General features: G+C 35.1%; 1 protein-coding gene across 1 annotated transcript in view; it reads right to left on the bottom strand.

Annotated features, from left to right (window-relative positions):
* The window catches only part of LRP1B (LDL receptor related protein 1B), a 1,793,119-nt gene that overhangs the window by 330,291 nt on the left and 1,435,854 nt on the right, over positions 1-26,974 (bottom strand). The window contains exons 44-45 of the mRNA XM_070360639.1: positions 4,000-4,175; positions 3,208-3,333 (exon numbers count right to left, since the gene is read on the bottom strand). Coding sequence (XP_070216740.1) covers positions 3,208-3,333; positions 4,000-4,175 — 302 coding nt within the window. The remainder of the gene's footprint in view (positions 1-3,207; positions 3,334-3,999; positions 4,176-26,974) is intronic.

Below are 26,974 nucleotides of genomic sequence, written 5' to 3' on the forward strand. Positions count from 1 at the left end.
ATTGCTTTATGATATTCTGTTGGTTTCTGCCATACATCAACATGAATCAGCCTTAGGCATACATATGTCCTGTCCCTCTTGATCCCGCCTCCCACCTCCCAAACTATCCCACTCCTTTATTTTTATTCTTAAACAACTGATTTACTAGCAAGCTTTTGGAACACAAGGTTTCTGCTGCATTTTGTGCTGTCTGCTTGCGTATACTCAGTCTATTGGGCTTCCCAGGTGGTGCTGGTGGTAAAGAACCCGTCTGCCAATGCAGAAGATGTAAGAGACGCAGGTTAGATCCCTGGATCGGGAAGATCCCCTGGAGGAGAGCACAGCCACCCATTCCAGTATTTTTGCCTGGAGAATCCCATAGACAGAGGAGCCTGGTGGGCTACCACAGTCCTTAGGGTTGCAAAGAGTCTGACACAACTGAAGCGACTTAGCACAGCACAGCACCCAATCTACTGCTTGTAGAAAAACCATACAGGGAAAGTAAGTCATATTAATTATGTTGGAGGTAATTAGAATTCATTTATCTCTACTAATGCAGGAAATATAGTTTAACTTTATAATTTGCTATCAGTTTTTAGAATTTATTTCAGGAATATTCGATTAAACAGACACTAATGCTCTTTGAAGTTCCCAGTGTTTTGTTTCTTTATTATTCCTAGAATGTAACCATTTTTACAGAATATTTATATTTTCTCTATCTACCTATTAATGACTTATAATTTAACTTTTTAAATGATAGCAGCCTTCTCCAAAGTTAACTTTGTTTTTCTTGGTGCAGTCTAATTTCACTAGTCAGTAGCTAAGGTAGAATGCCATTTTAGAGGAAATAACAAGAAAATAAGAGTCTAAAAATACCACTCAGTTTAAAGAATTATTATCTTTAAGAAGAGTGCTGACTTACTGCCCGCAATCACCTTAGATCATGAACTGAATAAAATTCATCCATTTACTGAGAGTCCATTGGCATTCCTAACTTGTTTTGTCTATTTTAAACACATACTGTTTAATTTCTCATTTCCAGTGAAAAATAATTGCTATGATAGAAAATGTCATATTTTGATTTTATAATCATCATACCTTTGAGGAAAAGTTGATAATATTTATAGTAAATATGGTTTATTATGCAAAAAAACAAATATTGTATGAGCACAATTCTTATTTAGGTATGTTCATTTGAAGAAATAGTATTGAGTATTTTCTGCCTCTCTCTAGAAACAAAAACTGTGGTTCAGCTGTCTTCCATTCTCTTACAAGGTAATTGCTTCATCTAATTATATTTGCTATTCTTATTTCTGTTATGGGTGTTAATAAGGTTAGCAATGTCATGTAAAATGAAATTGCCTAATCTTTTTTCTCAAGAGTTATGACAACAAATGGTTTTCTCTCCTTTGCCCTCAAGTAGATGTTAGTAAATAACCTTTCACCCTTGTTGCCATTAACATTCATAAACTGCTCTGGGTGAACTAATTCAGATGTGGACCCCGATATTCCAGAAACATCATCATTTCCCAAAGATAGATTTGACAAGAAGAAGCCAAGAGTTACTTTTCAATCTCTCTGCTGGACCACAGAATTTCAATATGAATGCACAATGGATACAAGATACTTCTGTAAAGATTTGTCAGCTCTGAAGAATCCAGTATCACTCTGCAGTTCCACGTGAATACAACTGTGCTTGTTTTAACACTACAGTTTTCTGTCTGATTCATCCCCTCTCATCAATAGTGAGACGCAGGTGGCTTAGTAGGGACAGATGTATTTAATCTATTTTGCTGCAAGGACAGGAATCTACTGTCTACAAATAAGCCTTGCTGTTTTGACTAGAGGCATTGGTTTACTATTGGCCTGTAGTGACCAGTGAAAGCAACATGAGTGATTCTAATGCATGGCTAACACTCCAGGCTTACAGATGGCGTCAGATCCAGACAATTACAGCTGAAACCACAAAGGCAAACTGAAATGGAGAGTTTAAGCAATTGCTTGAGAAATTCCGGGAAATGTTAGGTAATGAAGAAACATTGGAATTTGTGGCCCAAATTATTGAAATTAACTGTCTACTGGCCAATTACATCACTCCCTTGTTTGCCTCAGCACATTCTTGAAGTCTTTTACTATTTTGCTAAGAAATGCCCTTTTGGATTATGTGCCAACACACAAAGTGAGAAAATATGTATATGTTCTTGCATTAGGTGTAGTAGTTCTCCTGGTTAAAAAAATTATGTCAAAGTGTTTGTATTAGAAAAAAGTTTCCAAGTGTACATGAATCCAAGAATCACACTTATTTGTATTAAAATAAAGAACAGGCAAAAGAGAAGATCCTTCTGGTATACAAAGACTGAAAGAAGACAAAAGATGTAACTGAAAAATACTTTCAGCTTATGATTCTTATTTTTATAATGTAGACATATCCAACTCTATTGATTTTCTAAGATGAAAGATATGAGATGAATATACAGATGAGGAGAAAAAAAAACTGAACACATCATAAGAGTTTACCAATTTTAGTTTTCCAAAATGCTTCTCTCCTGTCTTTCTTACTCACAACTAGTCTTGATGTTAAAGAGAAATTAACCCTTTTTATGTTGCTGGATAATTTTCATGACAATATTAGAAAACTTGAACCATTATTTACAGTAGAAACAGTTTGGGAAACTTAGCTGTTAATAAGTATATACTGTAATGGTACTAATTAAAGATTGTAATGCCTTTGGGAGGTATAAACATCACACAAGGCTGCAATGTTACATTTTTAATTAACAGTTCAGAAATGACTACAAATAAATTGTGTGAGACATTCTTTCTCATTTACATACTCTGACCGACTGTGAGTGGGTTCACTACTAAGCTACTGTCTGTACACTGGTTTATTTTGGCTTTAATTAATTTTGCTATTGATTGAATTCTTAAAGTCATAACTCCTAAGTTTTCAGATATCATTGTGTATAGGTATTTCTCCAGTTTACCCAACATCTTCCAGCCATAATCAGAGGATACAACATTTATCACTCTTTGGGTTATTATTACCTATCACATGGTGCTATACGTAGAATGGTAAACAGCTCTTCTTAGAATAGAGAGATAAGCCAACAGGGTCTCTAATAATGGAGAAGAGTACAACGTCAAACATATGCTAAAACAATTCCAATGTCCATGTGTGCCATTTTGAGCAGTTATGTGTCCCATCACATCTTAATTCTCTTTACTTACTCACACATCTGTTGTCTTCCAGCAATATTCGATCCCCTCTGCAGGAACAATTCACTCTGCCATTAGGAGTTAAAAGGCACAAGTCATGGCAACCTCCATTCAATAATGCACATGGAGAAAGTTCACCTGCAATGAAGAGGTTTTATTGGTGACATTTTATACTGAATTCCTGTACTGTGTTACTGTAGATTAGCAGTGAAATGTCAGACAACCTCAATCTCTCAAAATATCTCATGAACAAGGAAGATACAGGGCTTTTGAAAATCTAAAGATTCCAAATAATAAGTACATTGAAAAATATGTAACAAATCTCTACATTTTCTAACATATTTGTCATTCAATACACTGGTACCTCCAGAAACTACATAAATACTGCAAACTGCAATTCTGTAGGTATTTCAGTGATTAAAAAAAAAAAATTTAGGCCAGATGCAAAGCTTGTAAAACAAATATTATTTTCTTGAAAACAACTTGATTTGAATCACCAAAAATAAGAGGAGTGAGAAAGTGTGAAATAGATATCCAGAAACTAATAATTAAAAGTGAATCATTCCTCTGGCGATAAATTAAGAACTACAAAATTTCCATAAAATGTTCAATTTCAATATATTCAATGATCAAAGCATGAATAGTAGCCCCAGAAACAGTAAAAAAACAAAATCCAACTAAGTATTACTTATATATATATACTTATATATATATATACACACATATATATGTTTTTTTTCACATATATATGTTTTTGAGAGATTATATCATTAAGGAATAAATTTGCTTTCTATGGTAACTTACAGCTATTGGTGTCATTAGCAACAGCTATGATACCCATTGGTTGATGTGGAATATCAGAACGAAGAATTTTTGTATCTCCTCCTGTGTACTTGTTAGAACGCAGGATAGCTCTTCTTCCCCAATCTGACCAGAAGATATAATTGTCATATACAGCCAGACTGAGAAAAGTTCCTGGCCTGATTTGACAATCACCTAAAATAAAGTAAAATATCATATTTTTAAAAATGAAAATTTCTGCATATGTTTTTGCTCAAAAAAGATATTATTCATTTATTTTAATCAATTGAAATAATCAGATAAAAATACATTTCACTAACTGTATTAAGGTTTATTTTAAATATCATAACCATCCTTACCTTTTGTAATGTGCTTACTTAATATTTTGAAGTATATTTCTATTTAATAGTCATTCACTTTAAGCAAATGTGTACTTTTGGTGTTATAAACCAAAATCAAGACAAAAATATGAGATTAACTGTTATTACTATCAAATATTTTTATTAAGAAATCATTAGATATGTAGTAAATACTCATTAAGCTTTCAGAACTGTATTCAAAATACACAATACAATTTGATCCAGGTTATTCCTTTAGACAACACAAATGGATTTAACAGGTTATCCACGCATTAGAAATAAAAATTTAAAAGTAAAGACCAACAAGTTTCACTCAGACGAAGATGAAGTAAAAGGGACTAGATTTCCCTTCCCAATAAAACAACTAAAAAACTAACCAAAATATATAAAACAAGGCTTTTCAACAAATTGGATATCAGGTAAGAAATGACAGTGATTCCTGTGTAACAGGAACTAACCACGTGAGTCCCACAACCTCCAGAGTTTATAGCCTGAGATAGTGACCAACAGTGACACCGTGCAGAGGGACTCAACAGAGTTCAGGGAACTCTCTGAGCAAAAAGAACTAAGAGTGATGGGAGTTATCGGAGAGTGATATGGTTAGATCTCACAAGGCAGCGTGTCAGAGAAGAGAATGCAACAGAAAGGGAACTCTGGATACCTGCACAGGGTCCTCCTGGAGTATTCAGCCATGTACTAAGCACATTTGCCTTGATTCATGGACATAACATTCCAGGTTCCTATGCAATGCTGTTCTTTATGGCATCAGACTTTACTTCCATCACCAGTCACATTAACAACTGGGTGTTGTTTTTGCTTTGGCTCTGTCTCTTCATTCTTTTTACAGTTATTTCTCCACTCTTCTCCAGTAGCATATTGGGCACCTACTGACCTGGGGAGGTCATCTTTCAGTCTCATATCATTTTGCCTTTTCATACAGTTCATGGGGTTCTCAAGGCAAGAATACTGAATGGGTGAATTTAACTCAGATGACCATTATATCTACTACTGTGGGCAAGAATCCCTTAGAAGAAAGGGAGTAGGCCTCATAGTCAACAAAAAACTGAAATACACTTCTGGGGTGCAATCCCCAAAATGACAGAATGATCTCTGTTATTTCCAAGGCAAATCATTGAATATCACAGTAATCCAAGTCCATACCCCAACCAGTAATGCTGAAGTTCAACGATTCTATGAAGACCTACAAGATGTTCTAGAGCTAATACTCAAAATAGATGTCCTTTTCATTATAGGGGACCGGAACGCAAAAGCAGGAAGTCAAGAGATGCCTGGAGTAACAGGCAAATTTGCCCTTGGAGTACAAAACAAAGCAGGTCAAAGTCTAACAGAGTTTTGCCAAGAGAACACACTGGTCATAACAAACATGCTTTTCCAACAACACAAGAGAAGATTCTACACATGGACATCATCAGATGGTCAATACCAAAATCAGATTGATTATATTCATTGCAGCCAAAGACGCAGAAGTTCTATACAGTCAGCAAAACAAGACCTGGAGCTGACTGTGGCTCAGATCATGAACTCCTTATTGCCAAATTCAGACTGAAAATGAAGAAAGTAGGGAAAGCCAGAAGACCATTCAGGTATGACCTAAATCAAATCCTTTATGATTATACAGTGGAAGTGAGAAAGAGATTCAAGGGATTAGATCTGATCGAGAGAGTGCCTGAAGAAATATGGACAGAGGTTCATGACATCCTACATCCATGACATGTACAGGAGGCAGTAATCAATAAAAACTCCAAGGAAAATAAATGCAAAAAAGCAAAATGGTTATCTGAGAAGGTCTTACAAATAGTGGGAAAAGGAAGAGACGCTAAAGGCAAAGGAGAAAAGGAAAGATATACACACTTGAATGAAGAGTTCCAAATAATAGCAAGGAGACATAAGAAAGCCTTTCTGAGTGATCAATGCACAGAAATAGAGAAAAACAATAGAATGAGAAAGACTAGAGATCTCTTCAAGAAAGAGATACCAAGGGAATATTTCATGTAAAGATGGCACAAAAAATGACAGAAACAGTATGGACCTAAAAGAAGCAGAAGATATTAAGAAGAGGTGGCAAGAATACACATAAGAACGATACAAAAAAGGTCTTCATGACCCAGATGATCATGATAGTATGATCACTTACCTACAGCCAGACATCCTGGAATGTGAAGTCAAGTGGGCATTAGGAAGCATCACTAGGAACACAGTGAGTGGAGGTGGTGGAATTCCAGTTGAGCTATTTCAAATCCTAAATGATGAGGCTGTTAAAATGCTACACTCAATTTGCCAGCAAATTTGAAAAATTCAGCAGTGGCCACAGGACTTGAAAAAGTCAGTTTTCATTCCAACCCCACAGAAAGGTAATGCCAAAGAATCCTCAAACTACCACACAGTTGCACTCATCTCGCATGCTAGCAAAAGTAATGCTCAAATTCTCCAAGCCAGACTTCAATGGTACATGAACCATGAAATTCCAGATTTTCAAGCTGGATTTCAAAAAGGCAGATGAAGCAGAGATCAAATTGCCAACATCCACTGGATCATAATAAAAGCAAGAGAGTTCCAGAAAAGCATCTGCTTCTGCTTTATTGACTATGTCAAAGCCTTTGACTATGTGGATCACAACAAAGTGTGGAAACTTCTTAAAGAGATGGAAATACCAGAACACATGACTTTCCTCCTGAGAAAGTAGGCAAGTCATCTGAATGCAGGTCAAGAAGCAACAGTTAGAACTGGACATGGAACAACAGATTAGTTCCAAATTGGAAAATGAGTACATCAAGGCTGTATATTGTCACCCTGCTTATTTAACTTATATGCAGAGTACATCATGCAAAATGCTGGGCTGGATGAAGCACAAGCTGGAATCAAGATTGCTGGGAGAAATATCAATAACCTCAGATACACAGATAACACCACCTTTATAGAAGAAAGTGAAGAAGAACTAAAGAGCCTTTTGATGAAATTGAAAGAGGAGAATGACAAAGTTGGCTTAAAATTCAACTTTCAGAAAACTAAGATCATGGCATCTGGTCCCATCACTTCATGGCAAATGGATGGGGAAACTTTGGAAACATGACAGACTTTATTTTCTTGGTCTCCAAAATCATTGTAGATGGTGACTGCAGTCAGGAAACTAAGATGCTTGCTCCTTGAAAGGAAAGCTATAACCAACCTAGATAGCATATTAAAAAGCACAGACATTACTTTGCTAATGATATTACTTTGTCCATATGGTCAATGCTATGGTTTTTCCAGTAGTCATTCATAGACGGGAGAGTTGGACCATAAAGAAGGCTGAATGCTGAAAAATTGATGTTTTGAACTGTGGTGTGGAGAAGACCCTTGAGAGTCCCTTGGACTGCAAGGAAATCCAACCAGTTCATCCTAAGGAAATCAGTCCTGAATATTCATTGGAAGGACTTGATGCTGAAGCTGAAACTCCAATATTTTGGCAACCTGATGTGAAGAACTGACTCACTGGAAAAGACCCTGATGCTGAGAAAGATTGAAGGCAGGAGGAGGAGGGGATGACAGATGGTTGGACAACATCACCTACTCGATGTACATGAGTTTGAGCAAGCTCCAGGAATTGGTGATGGACAAGGAAGCCTGGCATACTGCAGTCCATTGGGTTGCAAAAAATCGGACGTAACTGAGTGACTGAACTGAACTGAACTGAACTAAGCACCTCACATGTGCATGAGGCATTCAAAAGGATTAGAGAAAAGAGTTTCCAAAATTTACATGGGTCCAAGAATCACATTTACTAAATTAAATAAAAGTTGGAAGAGTGTACAAGTAAATAGGAATAGGAAATAAAAAATCAGGGGAAATCAATGAAACTAAAAGATAGCTTTTTGAGATCAACAATATTAGCAATACATAATGAAGCAACAGTTAGAACTGGACATGGAACAACAGACTGGTTCCAAATAGAAAAAGGAGTACGTCAAGGCTGTATATTGTCACCCTGCTTATTTAACTTATATTCAGAGTACATCATGAGAAACACTGGGCTGGAAGAAGCACAGTTGGAATCAAGATTGCCGGGAGAAATATCAATAAACTCAGATAAGCAGATGATACCACCCTTATGGCAGAAAGTGAAGAGGAACTCAAAAGCCTCTTGATGAAAGTGAAAGAGGAGAGTGAAAAAGTTGGCTTAAAGCTCAGCATTCAGAAAATGAATATCATGGCATCTGGCCCCATCACTTCATGGGAAATAGATGGGGAAACAGTGGAAATAGTGTCAGACTTTATTTTTGGGGGGTTCCAAAATCACTGCAGATGGTGATTGCAGCCATGAAATTAAAAGACACTTAGTCCTTGGAAGAAAAGTTATGACCAACCTAGATAGTATATTGAAAAGCACAGACATTACTTTGCCAACAAAGGTCTGTCTAGTCAAGGCTATGGGTTTTCCAGTAGTCATGTATGGATGTGAGAGTTGGACTGTAAAGAAAGCTGAGTGCCGAAGAATTGATGCTTTTGAACTGTGGTGTTGGAGAAGACTCTTGAGAGACCCTTGGACTGTAAGGAGATCCAACCAGTTCTTTCTAAAGGAGATCAGTCCTGGGATTTCTTTGGAAGGAATGATGCTAAAGCTGAAACTCCAGTACTTTGGCCACCTTATGTGAAGAGTTGACTCATTGGAAAAGACTCTTGCTGGGAGGGATTGGGGGCAGGAGGAGAAGGGGACGACAGAGGATGAGATGGCTGGATGGCATCACTGACTAGATGGACATGAGTTTGAGTGAACTCTGGGAGTTCTTGATGGATAGGGAGGCCTGGTGTGCTGCAATTCATGGGGTCACAAAGAGTCGGACATTACTGAGTGACTGAACTGAACTGAATGATGCAGTGAGGTTTATTCAAGGAATACAGGTTTATTAGCATTTTTAAAGCCTATCAGTATAATTTATCACATTAACAGGCAAAATAAGAAATCCCTTAGAAATATCTCAATGAAAGCAGAGAATTTATTGGTTGGATCTAGCATCCATTCCTGACAGAAACTCAGACTGGAACTAGGAATGGAAATAAAACTAGGAATGAGACAGGAATAATCATTCATACTATTTCTACCAAACATTATCCTAGGGTTAATAGCCTGTATAATTAGGCAAGAAAACAAAATAAAAAACATTCAGATTGGGGATCAAATTCTTATCACCTAAGTCTCTCTTCACCAAGAATCATGTTAGGTCACTTTAGCCAGAATTTTCCCTTACCTCTGACATTTCCTCTTAGTAATTGTCCATCCACTGATGGCCTGTTTGCTTCCTGGCTATAAATGTCTACTTTTCCTTCTATTTATAGTTGAGCTCAGTCTCTGTCTTCTACTGCAAAACCCCACTGTAGTAATCTCTATATCTATCCTGATAGTTCTGAATAAAGTCTCATTTACCATTTTGACAAGTGTCATATATACTATTTTTCCTTAACACATTCAATGTAATACTACTGAGAAATAAAAAGGATGAATTATTGATGTATGTCACACTGTGCATAAATTTCAAAATAATCATGCTGAGTGAAAGAAGCGAGACAAAAGGGAGTATAAAGTATATGCCGCCATTCATATAAACTTCTACAAAATGAGAAATAATCTGTAGTAACAACAACAAAATAACAACAACAACAACGCTTTCTGGCGATAGAGTGGGAAGGAGTAGAGTGGGAACAAAAGGATTAAAAAGGGAAATAACAAAATCTGTAGAACTCATTAATATGTTCATTATCTTGATGTGGTGATGACTCACAGATTATGTGCACGCATATGTGTGTGAAGATTTTTACAATTTAAATATTTAAATTTTAATGTATGTAAATCATATCTGAATTTTTTTAAATAAAGGCCAGAAATTTTTAAAGAGTATTTTCAGAAATAACATTAAGTATATATGACTGCAACAGCATTTAGAAGGACAAAATCAGAAAATAGACATATTTGTTGTCTAGTCGTTTTCCTTAACTTTTGCTTCTTAATCTAATCCATAAGGAACCTATCCAAATAGCTCCTCTGAACTCTGGAAAATCAGTGAATGATCTAAGGGATGGTTTAAAATTTAAGCATACCTCTTAGGTAAATGAAGTACTCAGATTTCTAGAAGAGAGAAACCAATATGAATTTTCTCTTCTAGCAAGGAGATGAGATATAATTTTAGTAACTGAATAGTAAACATGCAAAAGAAGAAGGAAAGAAAGGATGCTAAGCCTTAAAGAAGTGAAGTCTATAATAATTTGCCTCTAAGACAGCAAAAAGTTCAAAGAATACCTTTCAAGGCATTGATATAGATTATTTTGCTTGGTTTCATTTAGAAGAAATTTTTGTCTCCTTGTTGTGGACAAAATACATAAATGGTGATGTTGGAGCATATTTTGAATAAAGGAATTGGCTTTTTGCTTTTCAACATCACAATCAGGAGGGCTTGATAATCAACATCCAATTCACAGATACAGAATTTACTCAATTACCCCCTTTTGGAAATCATTGTGTTATAACGGGAAGGGCTCAGCAGGCCCACATACAAATGGAAGCATGATCACTCTTGAGCAGAGTGGGTTTGGGGAAGATGCTTTACTTAAAAAAATGTAGCTTTTTCATCTTTATTATGGAGGTGATTAAAACATGTTTCAACAATTTCACAGGGCTGTTATAAGGATATATGCAGAAATGTTTTGACTATCTTATATTGCTGCTGCTAAGTCGCTTCAGTCGTGTCCGACTCTGTGTGACCCATAGACGGCAGCCACCAGGCTCCCCCATTCCTGGGATTCTCCGGGCAAGAACACTGGAGTGGGTTGCCATTTCCTTCTCCAATGCATGAAAGTGAAAAGTGAAAGTGAAGTCGCTCAGTCGTGTCTGACTCTTTGTGACCCCATGGACTGCAGCCTACCAGGCTCCTCCGTCCATGGGAGTTTCAAGGCAGGAGTACTGGAGTGGGGTGCCATTGCCTTCTCCATCTTATATTGCTATATATATTATATTTGTCTAATTTACCTGTCATAGATAAGTTTAAATAGTAACTTTTGTAATTTGTGCCTCCAGGTCTACTATAAAATAGTTATTTTTATATAAAAATCAAGCTAAGAAAACTCAATAGGAATATTTTTGTAGAAATAAACAAATAAATTAGATTCTTTGGCCTTGAGATATTAAATATGTTAAACAGAGACCTGGATATATTACTTTTCCAGTAATCAGAAAAAATAAATAAATTATAAAGGAACTTTCACATGAATGATGACTACATGGGAATGATCCTTAAGAAACAAATACCCTTTGTAGTGCCACATATTGCCTTCTTAGGAATTAAAACATTCTTAGGGTTAAACCATTTACTAACCACTAAAAATTGATGTGATTTTAAGAAAACTGATAATCCTGAGAATGTGATAATTTAAAAAAATAGTCCTCTTTCACTACTCCATCCTATATCAAACTCTAAATTAGTATGAGATAATTAACAATGTCACCTTCCTAATTTCCAAAATTTTCCCTCATCCATTCTTAATTGACAATTACTCTCTTATAGAAACAATTCATTTTTATTCTGATTATATAAGTAATTTTTATTCTATAGGACAATGTTTCTCAAGTGGAAATGTACATACAATTCACTTTGAGATTTGTTAAAACTCATATTCTGATTCACTAAATTAAGATTGGAACCTCAGATTCTTCATTTCTAACAAACTTCCAAGTGTTGCTGAGGCTGCTGTTTGGGAATTCACTTTAAAAAGCAAGAATTATAAAACAGAGAAAAGCACAAAAATAAAATAAATAATAATCTTACCACACAAATCTAATTATTTATCATTTTGGATTAAATATATATATGTATTTATATTTACAAATTGACAGACACATGAGCTATCTAAAGTTTGTTGAGATTAAGTAAAATCAATTTTAAAAGTTTAATTTAAAAAAAGCAACTATATCCAAAATTTATTTCTTTTAAAGATGATAAAAAGATGTCTTTCTTGATCTGTCACGTATTAGAACCCTTTATTTTACAAAGGGACAAGAGAATTCTATAATGTTCTTCTGTGCTCTGTGCTCAGAACAATTTTACTGATCTAAGTGAAAGACACACTGCTGTATAATAGTGGTTTCACCCCTCCAAACACACACACACACACACACACACACACACAAATACAGACCATGGAAAACTAATGTTAAAATGGACTTTTTACCCTGTGTGCTGTGCTGTGCTTAGTCATTCAGTCACATCTGACTCTATGGACTGTAGCCCACCAGGCTCCTCTGTCCATGGGAATTCTCTAGGCAAGAATACTGGAGTGGGTTGCCATGCCCTCCTCCAGAGTTTTTACCCTATAGGAAATCTGAAAAGACTTATGATTCTTAGCAAATGTAAAAGTTTAATTTAACATTCCTCATTTGCATTTCTTTGGGAATAACATGTTACTCCATAGTTAATATTTCAGAAGTATAAAAGATCACCTAAAATAATGTTATGAACTGAATGTTTGTGTAGTACTGAAATTCATATGTTGAAATCTTAACCTTGTAACCCACCATGTGATACTTGTAGGTGAAACCTTTGGGAGGTAATTAAGTTAGATGAAGTCATGAGGGCAAGGGCCCTGTGATGGGATCCGTGCACTTATTGGAAGAAGGAAAGATCTCTCTTGTTCTTCATGGGAGGATATGCAGCAAGAAAGGAGCCACTGCAAGCCAGGAAGAAGGTTGTCACTTGAACCCAAACATGCTGGCATGCTCAGCTCAGATTCCTCAGCCAGAACCATGAGAAATGAACACCTGTTGTTTAAATCACCCAGTCAATGGTACTTTGTTATAAGGTGCACAAGTTCTAAGTCACTTCAGTCAAGTCCAACTCTTTGTAACCCCATGGACTGTAGCTTACCAGGCCCCTCTGTCAATGGGATTCTCCAGGCAAGAGTATTGAAGTGGGTTGCCATTTTCTCCTCCAGGGGATCTTCCTCACCCAGAGATTGACCTGGCTGTCTCCTGTATCGGCAGGCAGGTACTTTACCATTAGTGCCACCTGGGAAGCTTGGTATAGAAACAGTAGCCAAATAAGACTGCTTTACTTTGTTCCTTTTTGAAGAGTCAGGTTTTAAGATTTATATCTACTTAAACTTCAATAAATATTTTTAAATCAACAAAATAAAGGAAATATTACAAGTTATGATAGAAATATAACTAGAAAATGATAACTTCTATATTGCGCTACCTGGGAAGATTTTCCTGAGAGAAGTAAGGATGAATAGGTAGTGGGATGAAAAGAGAAGGCAAAGCTTTTGACAGTGGGGATGCATGGTGCAAAAGCTGAGAGGAAGGGGGAAGAGGAAGTGCTGAGAAAAGGAGAAGAGGTTAAGTGAGCATGATTATCACTCAGACATCTGGGAAGAAGAGCCAATGAGGAGCCTGGTGAGAAGGGACAGAAGGGGGCAAATATGTAGGGCCTTCCTTCCTATAGGCCAAGGTCGTGAGTGTGTTCTGAAAGTAGTAGTAAATTATTAATTTTCAAGCATGCCAATGTCATTATTGCTTTGTAGTTTAAAGATTATTCTGCCTCTGGTGTAGACAGTAGATTGCTGCTGCTAAGTCGCTTCAGTCGTGTCCAACTCTGTGCGACCCCATAGATGGCAGCCCACTAGGCTCCTCTGTCCCTGGGATTCTCCAGGCAAGAACACTGGAGTGGGTTGCCATTTCCTTCTCCAGTGCATGAAAGTGAAAAGTGAAGGTGAAGTTGCTCAGTCGTGTCCAACTCTTAGTGACCCCATGGACTGCAGCCCACCAGGCTCCTCCGTCCATGGGATTTTCCAGGCAAGAGTACTGGAGTGGGGTGCCATTGCCTTCTCTGAGACAGTAGATTAGATAAGAGCAAAAAGAGTTTCAGGGAGACGAGCTTAGATCAACTGCATTTGTCCAGACAAAGCATAATACTTTTTGATATTTTGAGCGAGAAAGATGAAGAATACAAATATTAGGGAAATATTTGCAAGCTAATGATTCTCTATTAAACTTTTTATCAGAACTCACAAGGGTTTTCGTCACTCACCATTCATTCATCCTTTTACCATTTTTTTTCAAACAATGGTAGTTAACTCTTATGAAGAGTTAACACTTCCTGAATGCTTACGATATATAGGATATGCATGTATTGTATGCATCATACCAAATTTAATCTCAAACTAACTTATGTGGTGATTACTATTTCAGTTCATATTTTATTGATGAGGATTGAAGCTTAATAAGTTTATGAAATAAGCCCAAAGCCACATATTTACTCAATGATTTGAGCCTATTTCAGACCCAAAGCAACTAAGATCTGAATTAACTTGTATATATAAAATCTAACGTGGTTAAAGAGATAGGAGAAACTATTTGATATTATCAGATGTATATGTATATATACTGCTCTTATTATTACGTATATGCTCCTTAAGTTAGGGACTGCAGCAATTTCCTCAATCCCTTTTTCTATTCAGCATTATATTTTACATGAACAAAATAGTAAACACTGCTAAATCATTAAGAATGAAAACATAAATTAAAAGTTATTTTTTATGGATAGGAATAGTTATTCTTATCACAATGAAAGTGCTTTTTTTTTTGGTTGCTACCAAAAGTAATTTGGTATATGGTAACTTTGTAAGTTTTCATACTGATTGAGCTTAGTAGTTTACTTCTTTACTTCTGCTGACACAGAGAAAGGGGAAAAAACATTCAATTAGTCTATAATTATGCATGTTACTTTCAGAGTACAATAGTTTCCACTAAGAATTGAGCTGACTTTAGACATTTCACTGGTGAGAGTTCCATGTGGAAAAGAGAAGTGAAATCCACAAATTATGCTTTCTCATCTCTGTGTTAAACATTTTTATTATAATTTCTTAAATACTGTACCTTGCAAGCTTAATCAGCATTTTTATTTACAACATAGAAGCTTTGTCATCATAAATCACATGCTACCATGTTATGTGGCAGTACACCATTATGACATTATTTTCAGGTACTTTAACCTTGAACCTATAAACAGGTTCATGTTTCAAAATAATAATATCAATTCAGATAATGTATTTCTTGACACTATCACTTAATCTCATGTGTGTCCTCATACGTGGACAAGTAAATTGGTAATCCACAACTGCAATTGACTTAAAGCTATGTGTTGGGAATTTAGAGACTAAAATATGCCTTTTCCTATCTTGAAACTTTACTGGGACTTTATTGGTAGAAGTGCTTGAACTAATCAAGGAATAAAAAAAATTCAGTTTTATAAGCCAGACAACATATTTCCAATACCCAGATGATAAATATTAAATCAAACAATTTAAAAGCCAAGCAAACAGGAAGCTTTCCAAATATCCCATCCGATTACCTCACTGACAAGATCATAAATGATCATTATGAGATATGACAACTTGGCCCCCACCATAGTCAGGCATGACAAAGTGTTACAGATTGCAAAGAAACAATTGCTGTTTTTTAGCCTGGGAAAAAATGGCGATGAGGTAAATGAGCAACTTGAAACTGAGAAATATTTAGCTTAGGGATAGACATCTATATTTAACTTGTCTGTGTATGTTTGCAGGACAAATATAAAATGTTTAAATGTCATTAGTGTCCAACCAAATTTGAAAAGAACAGCATTCACAGCAATCATCTAAAAGGCTACTTATTGTGTGAGAAGAATTACCAGCCTTTTTTAGAGGGGCGGACTCTTCAGAGAGAGATTAGAGAATGAATTATTTTGATTTTATACTCTCTCTTTCTGATCTCTCTATTGATCACACTCAACCAAAACCCAGAGGACAGGGAGCCATTTGACTACATAGCTAAGTCTTTAGGGGGAAGAGAACAATGGAGGAGAATGGAGAAAAGATCTGGTAGATATGCTTGAGAGAAGTAGTAGAAAGAACCCTATTATGAGACTCATTATTTTTCCTTGAATAGGCTTTTGGCTTCCTGGGACTCTTACTCTGTAAAATATGATAGTAAAAGGCAATGACTCAGCTCCCTTCCCAAAGAAACAGGATGGATAATATATTCTCTTAGATCACTCAATAGACTAATGAGGAAAAAACAAAAACAAAAAACTGTGATGTTCCTGAAGTGTTACAGCCAATGCTAAATGGACTTTGAGCAAGTCTTGATTGTCTTGCCTTCATATATGATTATAGTTACTGAAATTACAGTTTATCCAAAATTCTGATTTAGATATATTTAGACAGTTTTTTTGGAGAAGGCAGTGGCAACCCACTCCAGTACTCTTGCCTGGAAAATCCCATTGGACAGAGGAGCCTGGTAGGCTGCTGTCCATGGGGTCACTAAGAGTCGGACATGACTGAGCGACTTCACTTTCACTTTTTACTTTCATGCATTGGAGGAGGAAATGGCAACCCACTCCAGTGTTCTTGCCTGGAGAATCCCAGGGATGGCGGGGCCTGATGGGCAGCCATCTATGGGGTCGCACAGGGTCGGACACGACTAAAGCGACTTAGCAGCAGCAGCAGACAGTTTTTGGGCTTACCTTGTGGCTCAACTGGTAAAGAATCTGCCTGCAATTTTGGAGACCTGGATTTGATCCCTGGGTTAGGAAAATCCCCTGGAGAAGGGAAAGGCTATCCACTTCAGTATTCTGTCCTGGAGAATTCCATGAATTGTATAGTCCACAGGGTCACAAAGAGTCATACATGACTAAGCGACTTTCACATCACAGACAGTTTGGGACTCATAAACTGATTTGTATCCATAAAGAATAAACTTTTAAAAAAGTAGTATATTTTTTAGTTAGTTCCTTCTGCTTTGAATTCCTTCCAAATCCTTTCATTGTGAGACCCAATTCAAGAGTTATTTCTTTTGGGAATCCCTTCCCAGCTGCCTGAAGCAATATGGCTTCTTCAGCATATTCAGACAGTTTCAACACACATTCATTACAACACTCATCAGGGGCTATCATAAGAACATTTTTTTTTCAAATCTATATATAAATAGATTTTTATGCATAGATAAGTAGAATAGAACATATTTAACATTCAATGATTGATCATTGATCAAATTGATCAAATCAATCAATAAGTGATTAAAAAGACATTTCCCTCTATATTTTTGTTTTTTTCTTCCCACATTTGTATTTATTTATTCCTTTTCTGTTTTTAGTATACCTTTATATGAACTTTGAATTCAACTTTGTACTTTATTATGTACAGAAAGATAAACTCTTTTCTTTATAAAATGGTATTACCAACATGTCTTACTGAAGAATGATAGACATCATCTTCTCAGGATTATATCATGCATTTGACAGTATTACTCTCTAGGTCATTGTCTAAATAAAACTGTCCATACTGAATTACTAGTCTTAATTTTTCAAATAAATACCTACTATCAAACAAAATTTAAATATTATTTTAAATGCTACATTGTAAGAAGTTAAAAGTTATCCTGCATAAAAGGATGATTATTTGTTTGCATGAATATATATTTTTCAATGTATGTGATTATGTGACTACAACTTAACACTTCCTACATTTAAAAGAAACTTTTGCCTAGGACAATGAGCCTGGGCTCTGAAGTTAGAATGTTTGGGACATGTCTAGAACATTCTCTTATTTTGCAACCTGGGGCTTGTTATTTCACTTTTCCAGGCCTCTCTTTCTCACCTTTAAAATAACAAAAGAGAAATTAATATTTATCATAAAATTTCAGAAATGACACATATAAAATCCTTAACATCGTCACACAAGTAAGCTTTTCATAAATGTTAGCTATAATTATACTTGCATGAATGCAATATGATTTAAATAGGTTTGTAAAGGTAGGTTTAGAATTTTAAATACACTTGTTTTATTCTTATTTTTTAAAATGTTGCAAAATATTCTAATGCAAACTATGAGAATGGATTTTATCTGTTTTGAAACGCTTATCATCTTCAGTATTAGAACTGCAAGTAATGGAGTTACATTGAGCAGTACAAGATTTACAATTCTGGAAATAAAAGATTTTTGTTTGTTTTGTATGTAGGGAAAGGGAAGTTCATGCTTTTCTGAACATTCTTAGGATTGCTAGCCAAAAGCAAAACCAAAACAAAAAAACAATTTGAATTCTTTGTTTGAATTCTTAAATATCACTTTGTAAAGTGACAAAAGATGTATGATTAAAGGTTATATCTAAAATGTTTACTTAATCATTTTATTTTTGTAATATAAAAGTATATGTAAATAAAATCATAATATAATGTGTATTATTATATTATTGATATATTATACCTTGTAAATGCTACACATGTAGCCATAGACTACTCTATAGTTAATTTAATAAATATGCATGTATTTATAAATATATATATAACAGTGGGAAGATAAATCATAAAAGTATATTTGAATTTTCATAAATACATGGTAATGTTATCCTAAAATTATTCTTGATTAATCAAATTGAAAGACATACTTAAAGAAAACCTCAAATTCAATAAAAATTACTGTAGGATATAACTATAATCATATATAACTTCATATATACATCTTCCTTAATTATGCATAGTATTTTATTTCTCAGTCAAATTCTTTGGAGTATAATTTATATACCAAGTGAATTCAACTTATTTTTAACAATCAAAATAATTATGCACACACTCCTTCCCATATGCAACTTCCAACTTCACATCTTTTTCCTTAGAAGCAAACACTCATCAGTTTCTTGAGCAATGCTTTTTTCTAACGCTGTCTATTTTTAGAATTGGAGTCTTGCATGGTTATTAAATCTGAATTCCTTTAATTTTTAACATTAAGGAGTGTGCTTTAAAAATGTGTCCCAATAAAATTAATTTTATTCAACAGGAAGCTATTAGATGAAGCAGAAATTCAAAACAAAAGTTTTAAAATAACACAAATGTAAAAACAAAGTGAGTAAAAGCAGCATCATCCTTCTTACATCTGGAGGTGATTGTGTTTGTTAATCTTTTTCAAGATCCTCTGAAGTCAGTGAAATGGTCTATCAGTTCAGTTCAGTTCAATTCAGTTCAGTCGCTCAGTTCCTGTATCCTGTCAGACTCTTTATGACCCCATGAATCGCAGCATGCCAGGCCTCCCTGTGCATCACCAACTTCCGGAGTTCATTCAGACTCACGTCCATAAAGTCAGTGATGCCATCCAGCCATCTCATCCTGTCATCCCCTTCTTCTCCTTCCCCCAATACCTCCCAGCATCAGAGTCTTTTCCAATGAGTCAACTCTTCGCATGAGATGGCCAAAGTACTGGAGTTTCAGCTTCAGCATCATTCCCTCCAAAGAAATTCCAGGCTGATCTCCATCAGAACGGACTGGTTGGATCTCCTTGCAGTCCAAGGGACTCTCAAGAGTCTTCTCCAACACCACAGTTCAAAAGCATCAATTCTTCAGCACTCAGCTTTCTTCACAGTCCAACTCTCACATCCATACATGACCACAGGAAAAACCATAGGGTTGACTAGACGGACCTTTGTTGGCAAAGTAATGTCTCTGCTTTTATTTATTTTTATTTTATTTAGCTTTACAGTATTGTATTGGTTTTGCCATATCAAAAGAATCTGCCACAGGTGTACATATGTTACCCATCCTGAACCCCTCCTCCCTCCTCCCTCCCCATACCATCCCTATGGGTCATCCCAGTGCTTGGTCATAACTTTCTTCCAAGGAGTAAGCGTCTTTTAATTTCATGGCTGCAGTCATCATCTACAGTGATTTTGGAGCCCAAAAAAATAAAGTCTGACACTGTTTCTGCTGTTTCATCATCTATTTCCCATGAAGTGATGGGACCAGATGCCATGATCTTCGTTTTCTGAATGCTGAGCTTTAAGCCAACTTTTTCACTCTCCTCTTTCACTTTCATCAAGAGGCTTTTTAGTTCCTCTTCACTTTCTGCCATAAGGGTGGTATCATTTGCATATCTGAGGTTATTGATATTTCTCCCGGCAATCTTGATTCCAGCTTGTGCTTCATCCAGCCCAGCATTTCTCATGATGTACTCTGCATAGAAGTTAAATAAGCAGGGTGACAATATACAGCCTTGACATACTCCTTTTCTTATTTGAAACCAGTCTATTGTTCCGTGGCCAGTTCTAACTGTTGCTTCCTAACCTGCATATAGGTTTCTCAAGAGGCAGGTCAGGTGGTCTGGTATTCCCATGTCTTTCAGATTTTTCCACAGTTTATTATGATCCACACAGCCAAAGGCTTTGGCATAGTCAATAAAGCAGAAATAAGACCTGGCCCCTTTACTTCTCTAATATTATCAGCTACGGACGCTTACTCCTTGGAAGGAAAGTTATGACCAACCTAGATAGCGTATTCAAAAGCAAAGACATTATTTTGCCAACAAAGGTCCATCTAGTCAAGACTATGGTTTTTCCAGTGGTCATGTATGGATGTGAGAGTTGGACTGTGAAGAAAGCTGAACCAAAGAATTGATGCTTTTGAACTGTGTTGTTGGAGAAGACTCTTGAGAGTACTGCAAGGAGATCCAACCAGTCCATTCTAAAGGAGATCAGCCCTGGGATTTGTTTGGAAGGAATGATGCTAAAGCTGAAACTCCAGTACTTTGGCCACCTCATGCGAAGAGTTGACTCATTGGAAAAGACTCTGATGCTGGGAGGGATTGGGGGCAGGAGGAAAAGGGGACAGCAGAGGATGAGATGGCTGGATGGCATCACTGACTCGATGGACGTAAGTTTGAGTGAACTCCGGGAGTTGGTGATGGACAGGGAGGCCTGGCGTGCTGCAATTCATGGGGTTGCAAAGAGTCTGACACGACTGAGCGACTGAACTGTACTGAATCACCTTTATGCTCACCCATTCTCTCTGTTTTAGCTACAGCAGCCTCTCAATTATGTCTCACATATGTGTCTCACAAAGTCATTAAGTCTCACAAAGTCTTCACAGTGGCTCTTGTCTATGCCTGAGAGACTCTGCTTCCAAAATATCCACATGGCAAACAAGCTCATTCCTTCAAGAATTAGCTCAAATATCACTTTTTCAATGAGAGAGGTTTATCTTGAGTTTGTTACTATAACCTGTATACCTCTGCTATGTCACATCCAATTCCCCTATGCTACTCTATTGAAGGCAGGAGGAGAAGGGGACAACAGAGAACGAGATGGTTGGATGGCATCACTGACTCGATGGACATGAGTTTGAGCAAGTTCCCGGAGTTGGTGATGGACAGGGCAGTCTGGCGTTTTGCAGTCCATAGTGTTGCAAAGACTCGGACATGACTGAGTGACTGAACTTAACTGAACTGATGCTTTTCTACTTTGTACTTAGGTTTACTACTTGCTATCTGTCTTCTCCTGCTGGAATATAAGCTTTCTGAAAGTGGGTATCTTTATCTATTTTGTTCACTGATAAATGCTAACCAGTTAGATCAGCATTTTGTACATATTAGACAATCAATAATATCTGTTGAATGAAAGAATGAATTGATTGACCTACAGGGAAATGCAGATTAAAACCAGAATGAGATATTACCTCAAACCTATTCAGTTGAATATAATCAAAAAACAAATAATAACAATTATTGGCAAGGATGTAGAGAAATGAACCCTCATACACTAGTTGTGAGAATGTAAAATGGTACAACCACTTTAGAAAACAGTCTAACAATACTTCAAATTGTTAAACAGTTTCTATGTGACACATCAAGTCCACTATTGGTATAGAGAAATGAAAATATATTTCCACACTAAAATTTGCACATGAATATTCATTGCAACACTATTCATAACAGCCAAAGAGTGGAAACAACCCCAACATCCATCAACTGATAACTGATGAATGGATAAACAAAATGCGATACTTCTATACAATGGAATATTGTTCAGCAATGAAAAGAAATGTTGTATGATATAATATTAATGAATACTGAAAACATGCTAGTTAAAGGAGCTAGTCACAGAGGATCACATATTGTATGATGCTATTTATAGTAGACATCCAGGATAGACAAATCTATAAAGAGAGTAAGTGGATTCATGGTTGCCTAGGAATGGGCGAATGGGACTGGAGATGCATAGCTAAGGGATACATAAATGAATATTAAAATTCAAAGACTGCTTATTTCCATCAGCTGCTTATTAATTTCATAAGGGGGAAAAAGAGTATAGATGTCTGTCAAGTTATCTGAGTGATCAAACCAAATGATTATCAAGTTAATATAACCATTAATAAGACATATCAATGTGATGTTCACCTTGATATAATACTGTTGAAAGAAGAAAACATCACGATTATAGCTTTTCTCCCAAAAATTTTAACCAGAATTTAACTATGATGAAGTATCCTTCAGAACCAAAATTGAGGGATATCCTAAAGAAAATGGAACAATACTTATTAAAAGTATTTGTAAAAAAAGAGAAAATACAGTTAGGGCACGATCTCAGATTAAAGGCAAATAAGGAAACATAACAACCAATTACAATGTATATTCCAGGATTGTAACCTGGTTACAAAATAGATGTCAAGTGTACAACTTAAAAAATGTGAAAAACATCTGTATATCAATTAATATTTTATATAAATCACAATTGTATTTTGGTAAGAATTTTATTATTGGTAAAGGATATAATTGAGCTCTATATTATTTTTAACTTTTTGTAAGTCTAAAATTACTTCAAAATTTAAAAATTATATCTATAATAATAAATATGAAATACTTAAAATATATTTAACAAAATATGTATAAGATCTATATATTGAAAACTGACAAACATTAATGAGAGAATTAAAGAAGACCTTAATAAGTCAAAATATACCATATTTATTAATCACAAGATTCATTACTATTAAGATATCAATTCTCACATAGTTTGTCTATAAATGTATTGAAATCCAAATCAAAACTCCAGCAAGGGAGTTTGTCGGAAATATCAAACTGATTCTAAAATTTTTATGGACAGAACGGAACCCCAAATAGCCTATTCATGATATATACATAATTTTTGACAAAAGTACAAAATTAAATCCATGAGGAAAGGGTAGGCATTTAAAAAATGAAACTGGAGTAATGGATATATATATATACACACATATATATAGGAGTGCGTGTGTACAGAAAGAAAGGAAAGAGAGAGGAAGAAAGGGAGGGAGGAAGACCTCCAGACCCAGATAATTCATTCCAATGGTGAATTCTCTCACAGAGGCAAGAAAGAAAGAACACCTACACAAACTTTCTCAGAAAAGAAAGGAAGAAGAAACACTTTTCATCTCATTTCATGAGACTAGAGTAAACCTACACCTAAATACAACAAAAGTATTATAAGAAAAAAAAATATCTACAGGTCAGTATTTATTATTCAGATCAATGAAAATATTTTAAACAAACAAAATAAAATAGCAATGCAAATGTAATTTCATGTATAAACAGTGACAATGATGGTCAAGCTTGGTTATTCTCATGAATGTCATGTTGCTTTCATATTAAAAAATCAATTAGTATCGAATTTGACAAAAATCAACACCCATTCATGATAAAACAATCAACAAATTAGAAACAGAAGGTAATTTCCTTAAACTGATTAAGGAATCAATGAACAATTTACAAGGTATCTTAATACATAGTGGCAAAAATCTGAATAGTTTTCCCCTAAATTATAAAACCTCTGGAAAAAACAAAGCAATACCATTTTGACCTTGAGATGGGCAAAAATTTCTTTGATAAATATAAAAAGTGTGAACAATAAAAGAAATAATTGATAAATTGAAATTCTTCACAATTAACACATTTTGCCTTCAAATATATAATTTAAAAAAAAGGCAAACCACAGACTAGGAGAAAATCTACACATCATAATTATCAGGGAAAGTACTTGAATCCAAAGTAAATTTTAAAGCCCAGGACTTCATCATAAGAAGGCAAAAAATACAAATACATAAAAATCAGTAAAAGACTTTAACAAATATTTCACAAAGAAGATAGACATGTGGTTAGTAACAACATGAAAAGATGCTGAACAATATTATAATAGGAAAATGCAAATTAAAACCACAAAGGGACACTAATATTCACTCCAATGGTGGTGAGAATAGAACTTTCATAAAGTGCTGGCAGGAAAGTAAGATGACGTACAATCAGTTTGGAAAGCTCTTTGTTTCCTAAAAATTAAATATGTACCTACCATACATCCTAGACAGTAAAAATGCATGAGGAAAATTTGTGGAGTGCAGAGATGTGCTATATATCTTGATTGTGATGGTAATTATATGACCCTATATATTTTTCAAAAGTCATCAAATTGCATACTTACATTAAGTGACTTTACTGAATGTAAATTAAAATTCAATTCCATTGATTATTCCAAAAAATTGCAATTTGGGTAATTTGATAAAAAAGAAGTATTATTTTTAAGGTACAATAATGTTATTTTGTATATAAAAACAAAATATTATTTCCTATCATTTATATACTAAAATACATATAGAATGTTTTAATGGCTAAGATTTGTTTCAAAATAATCCATAGAGTAGAAGCATGTATTTAAGAAATAAAACTTATCCTAAGTGAGAATTGTTGAAGCTAAGAAACCAATAGGTAGGACACACTATACTATTATGTCTATTTTTCATAGCCTTTTGAGATTGTTATTTTAAAAAGTAAAATAAATAAATAAAAATGTAAGAGAAGTAACTTAAATTTGTGTTATCCTTTAACTACCCCATAAAATAACACTATTTTTAATGCCAACAGATTTCAAAGAATTTAAGTGATTTCTTGGAGAAAGGAATGGCAACCCCAGCATTCTTGCCTGGAGAATTCCATGGACAGAGGAGGCTGGAGGGCTAAAGTCCATGGGGTCGCAAAGAGTCGGACACAACTGAGTTACTAACACACTAAGTGATTTCTTAAAGGTTAAACATCAAGTAAGCTGCGTAAATTTGATGAAAGTGAAAATGGAGAGTGAAAAAGCTGGCTTAAAACTCAGCATTCAGAAAACTAAGATCATGGCATCTGGTCCCATCACTTGGTGGAAAATAGATGGGGAAACTCTGGAAAGAGTGACAGACTTTATTTTCTTGGGCTCCAATCACTGCAGATAGTGACTGCGGCTATGGAATTGAAAGATGCTTGTTCCATGTAAAAAAATGTGATGACCAACCTAGATAGCAATTGAAAAGCAGAGACATTACTTTGCCAAAAATGTCTGTCTAGTCAAAGCTATGATTTTTCCAGTAGTCATGCATGGATGTGAGAGTTGGACTATAAAGAAAGCTGAGCACTGAAGATTTGATGCTTTTTGAACTGTGGTGTTGGAGAAGACTATTGAGACTTGGACTGCAAGGAGATCCAATCAGTCCATCCTATATCCATTCCATGACTCCTTAAATATTACTACACATACACATGAGTGCGCAGATATGCACATGCACACACACACACACAGATGTAAGATGACAGATAAAGACTCCAAAGATAATTATCAGGGGAATAGGTGGAGTCACCAAGAGGCTGTAAATAGTAAAGGATTCCAAGAAGTAATCTTTTATCTTTTTTATTCAGCAATTACTTAATGAGGTCAGGCTATGTAAATACTTTTTCTTTTCATCTCTCATTATCATCTTTTAAACTTTTCCAACAAAATATTATTTTAGATGACAAAACTAATCTGAAAAGCAACACTGTTCTGAAAGTTCACAATCGCGCAGCTCCACTTTGAGGAATAGGGTAGCATCTTCTTAGTGATGCAACCAGTCTCCTGTCTACTGGTGTCACCATGTTAATTGAAACCTGCTGAAAAGGGTATTACTCAGAAAATAGCATAATTTTATCAAAAAGATTTTATGAGAAAATTGATTCATCAGGCCTGCTTTTTATGGGCAGCCACTTTTATGGGAGGCCACCAGTTTCAGTGGTGCTTTAATGTTAACAGTGATGCTTTCTTTGATGGTTGTATCTGGATTACATTCAAAACAAAGCAATCCAAGTTTGAAACTGCTGTGACCATTTATTATATCTTAATCCAGGGCAAATTATTTTAAATCAAAGTACATACTTCATCCACAATTTATCAAAAAACAGAAAGAGTGAGAAAGAAGAAAGGTTTGGACAGCCCAAAGCCTATGGTTTGTTGTTTTCTGATGTAGGAGCAACACTCTGATGCTTCTTCATTAGTAATAGGAGTATAAAACTTTGGAGGAAAGTGGAGCGGATAACATACCAACAGAGAGAAAGCTGTTTTGGATGTTGTATCAATGAGTCAGTAACATAAGAGTTAACTTATTCTGTATTTGCTAAAGAGCATTAATTAATTAATAAAGATTAAATAATTAATTTATTATTATTATTAATAATTATTAATTAAAGAGTAAACTAATTAATAAAGATTAAATGATTAATAAAGAAATAAATTTCTTTATTCAAAGAAAAAGCAAATTTAAAGCACAATTGGATTTAGGTAATGGAGCCTAAATGAGTACATGAACATATATCACATTGCAACAAAAACTCTTCTTATATCTTTTGATTCTTATGAGTTAAGATTTTCTATTGTACCAATTTGTAATGAGCCTAAAACATTCAAAGTTTTCTCTAAACTTTTATTGCAACCTGGGAATAAATTAGTAATCCTTCAGCAATAT

The sequence above is a fragment of the Bos mutus genome, chromosome 2 (genome assembly GCF_027580195.1).
Source record: "Bos mutus isolate GX-2022 chromosome 2, NWIPB_WYAK_1.1, whole genome shotgun sequence".
In the NCBI taxonomy this organism is placed as follows: Eukaryota; Metazoa; Chordata; class Mammalia; order Artiodactyla; family Bovidae; genus Bos; species Bos mutus.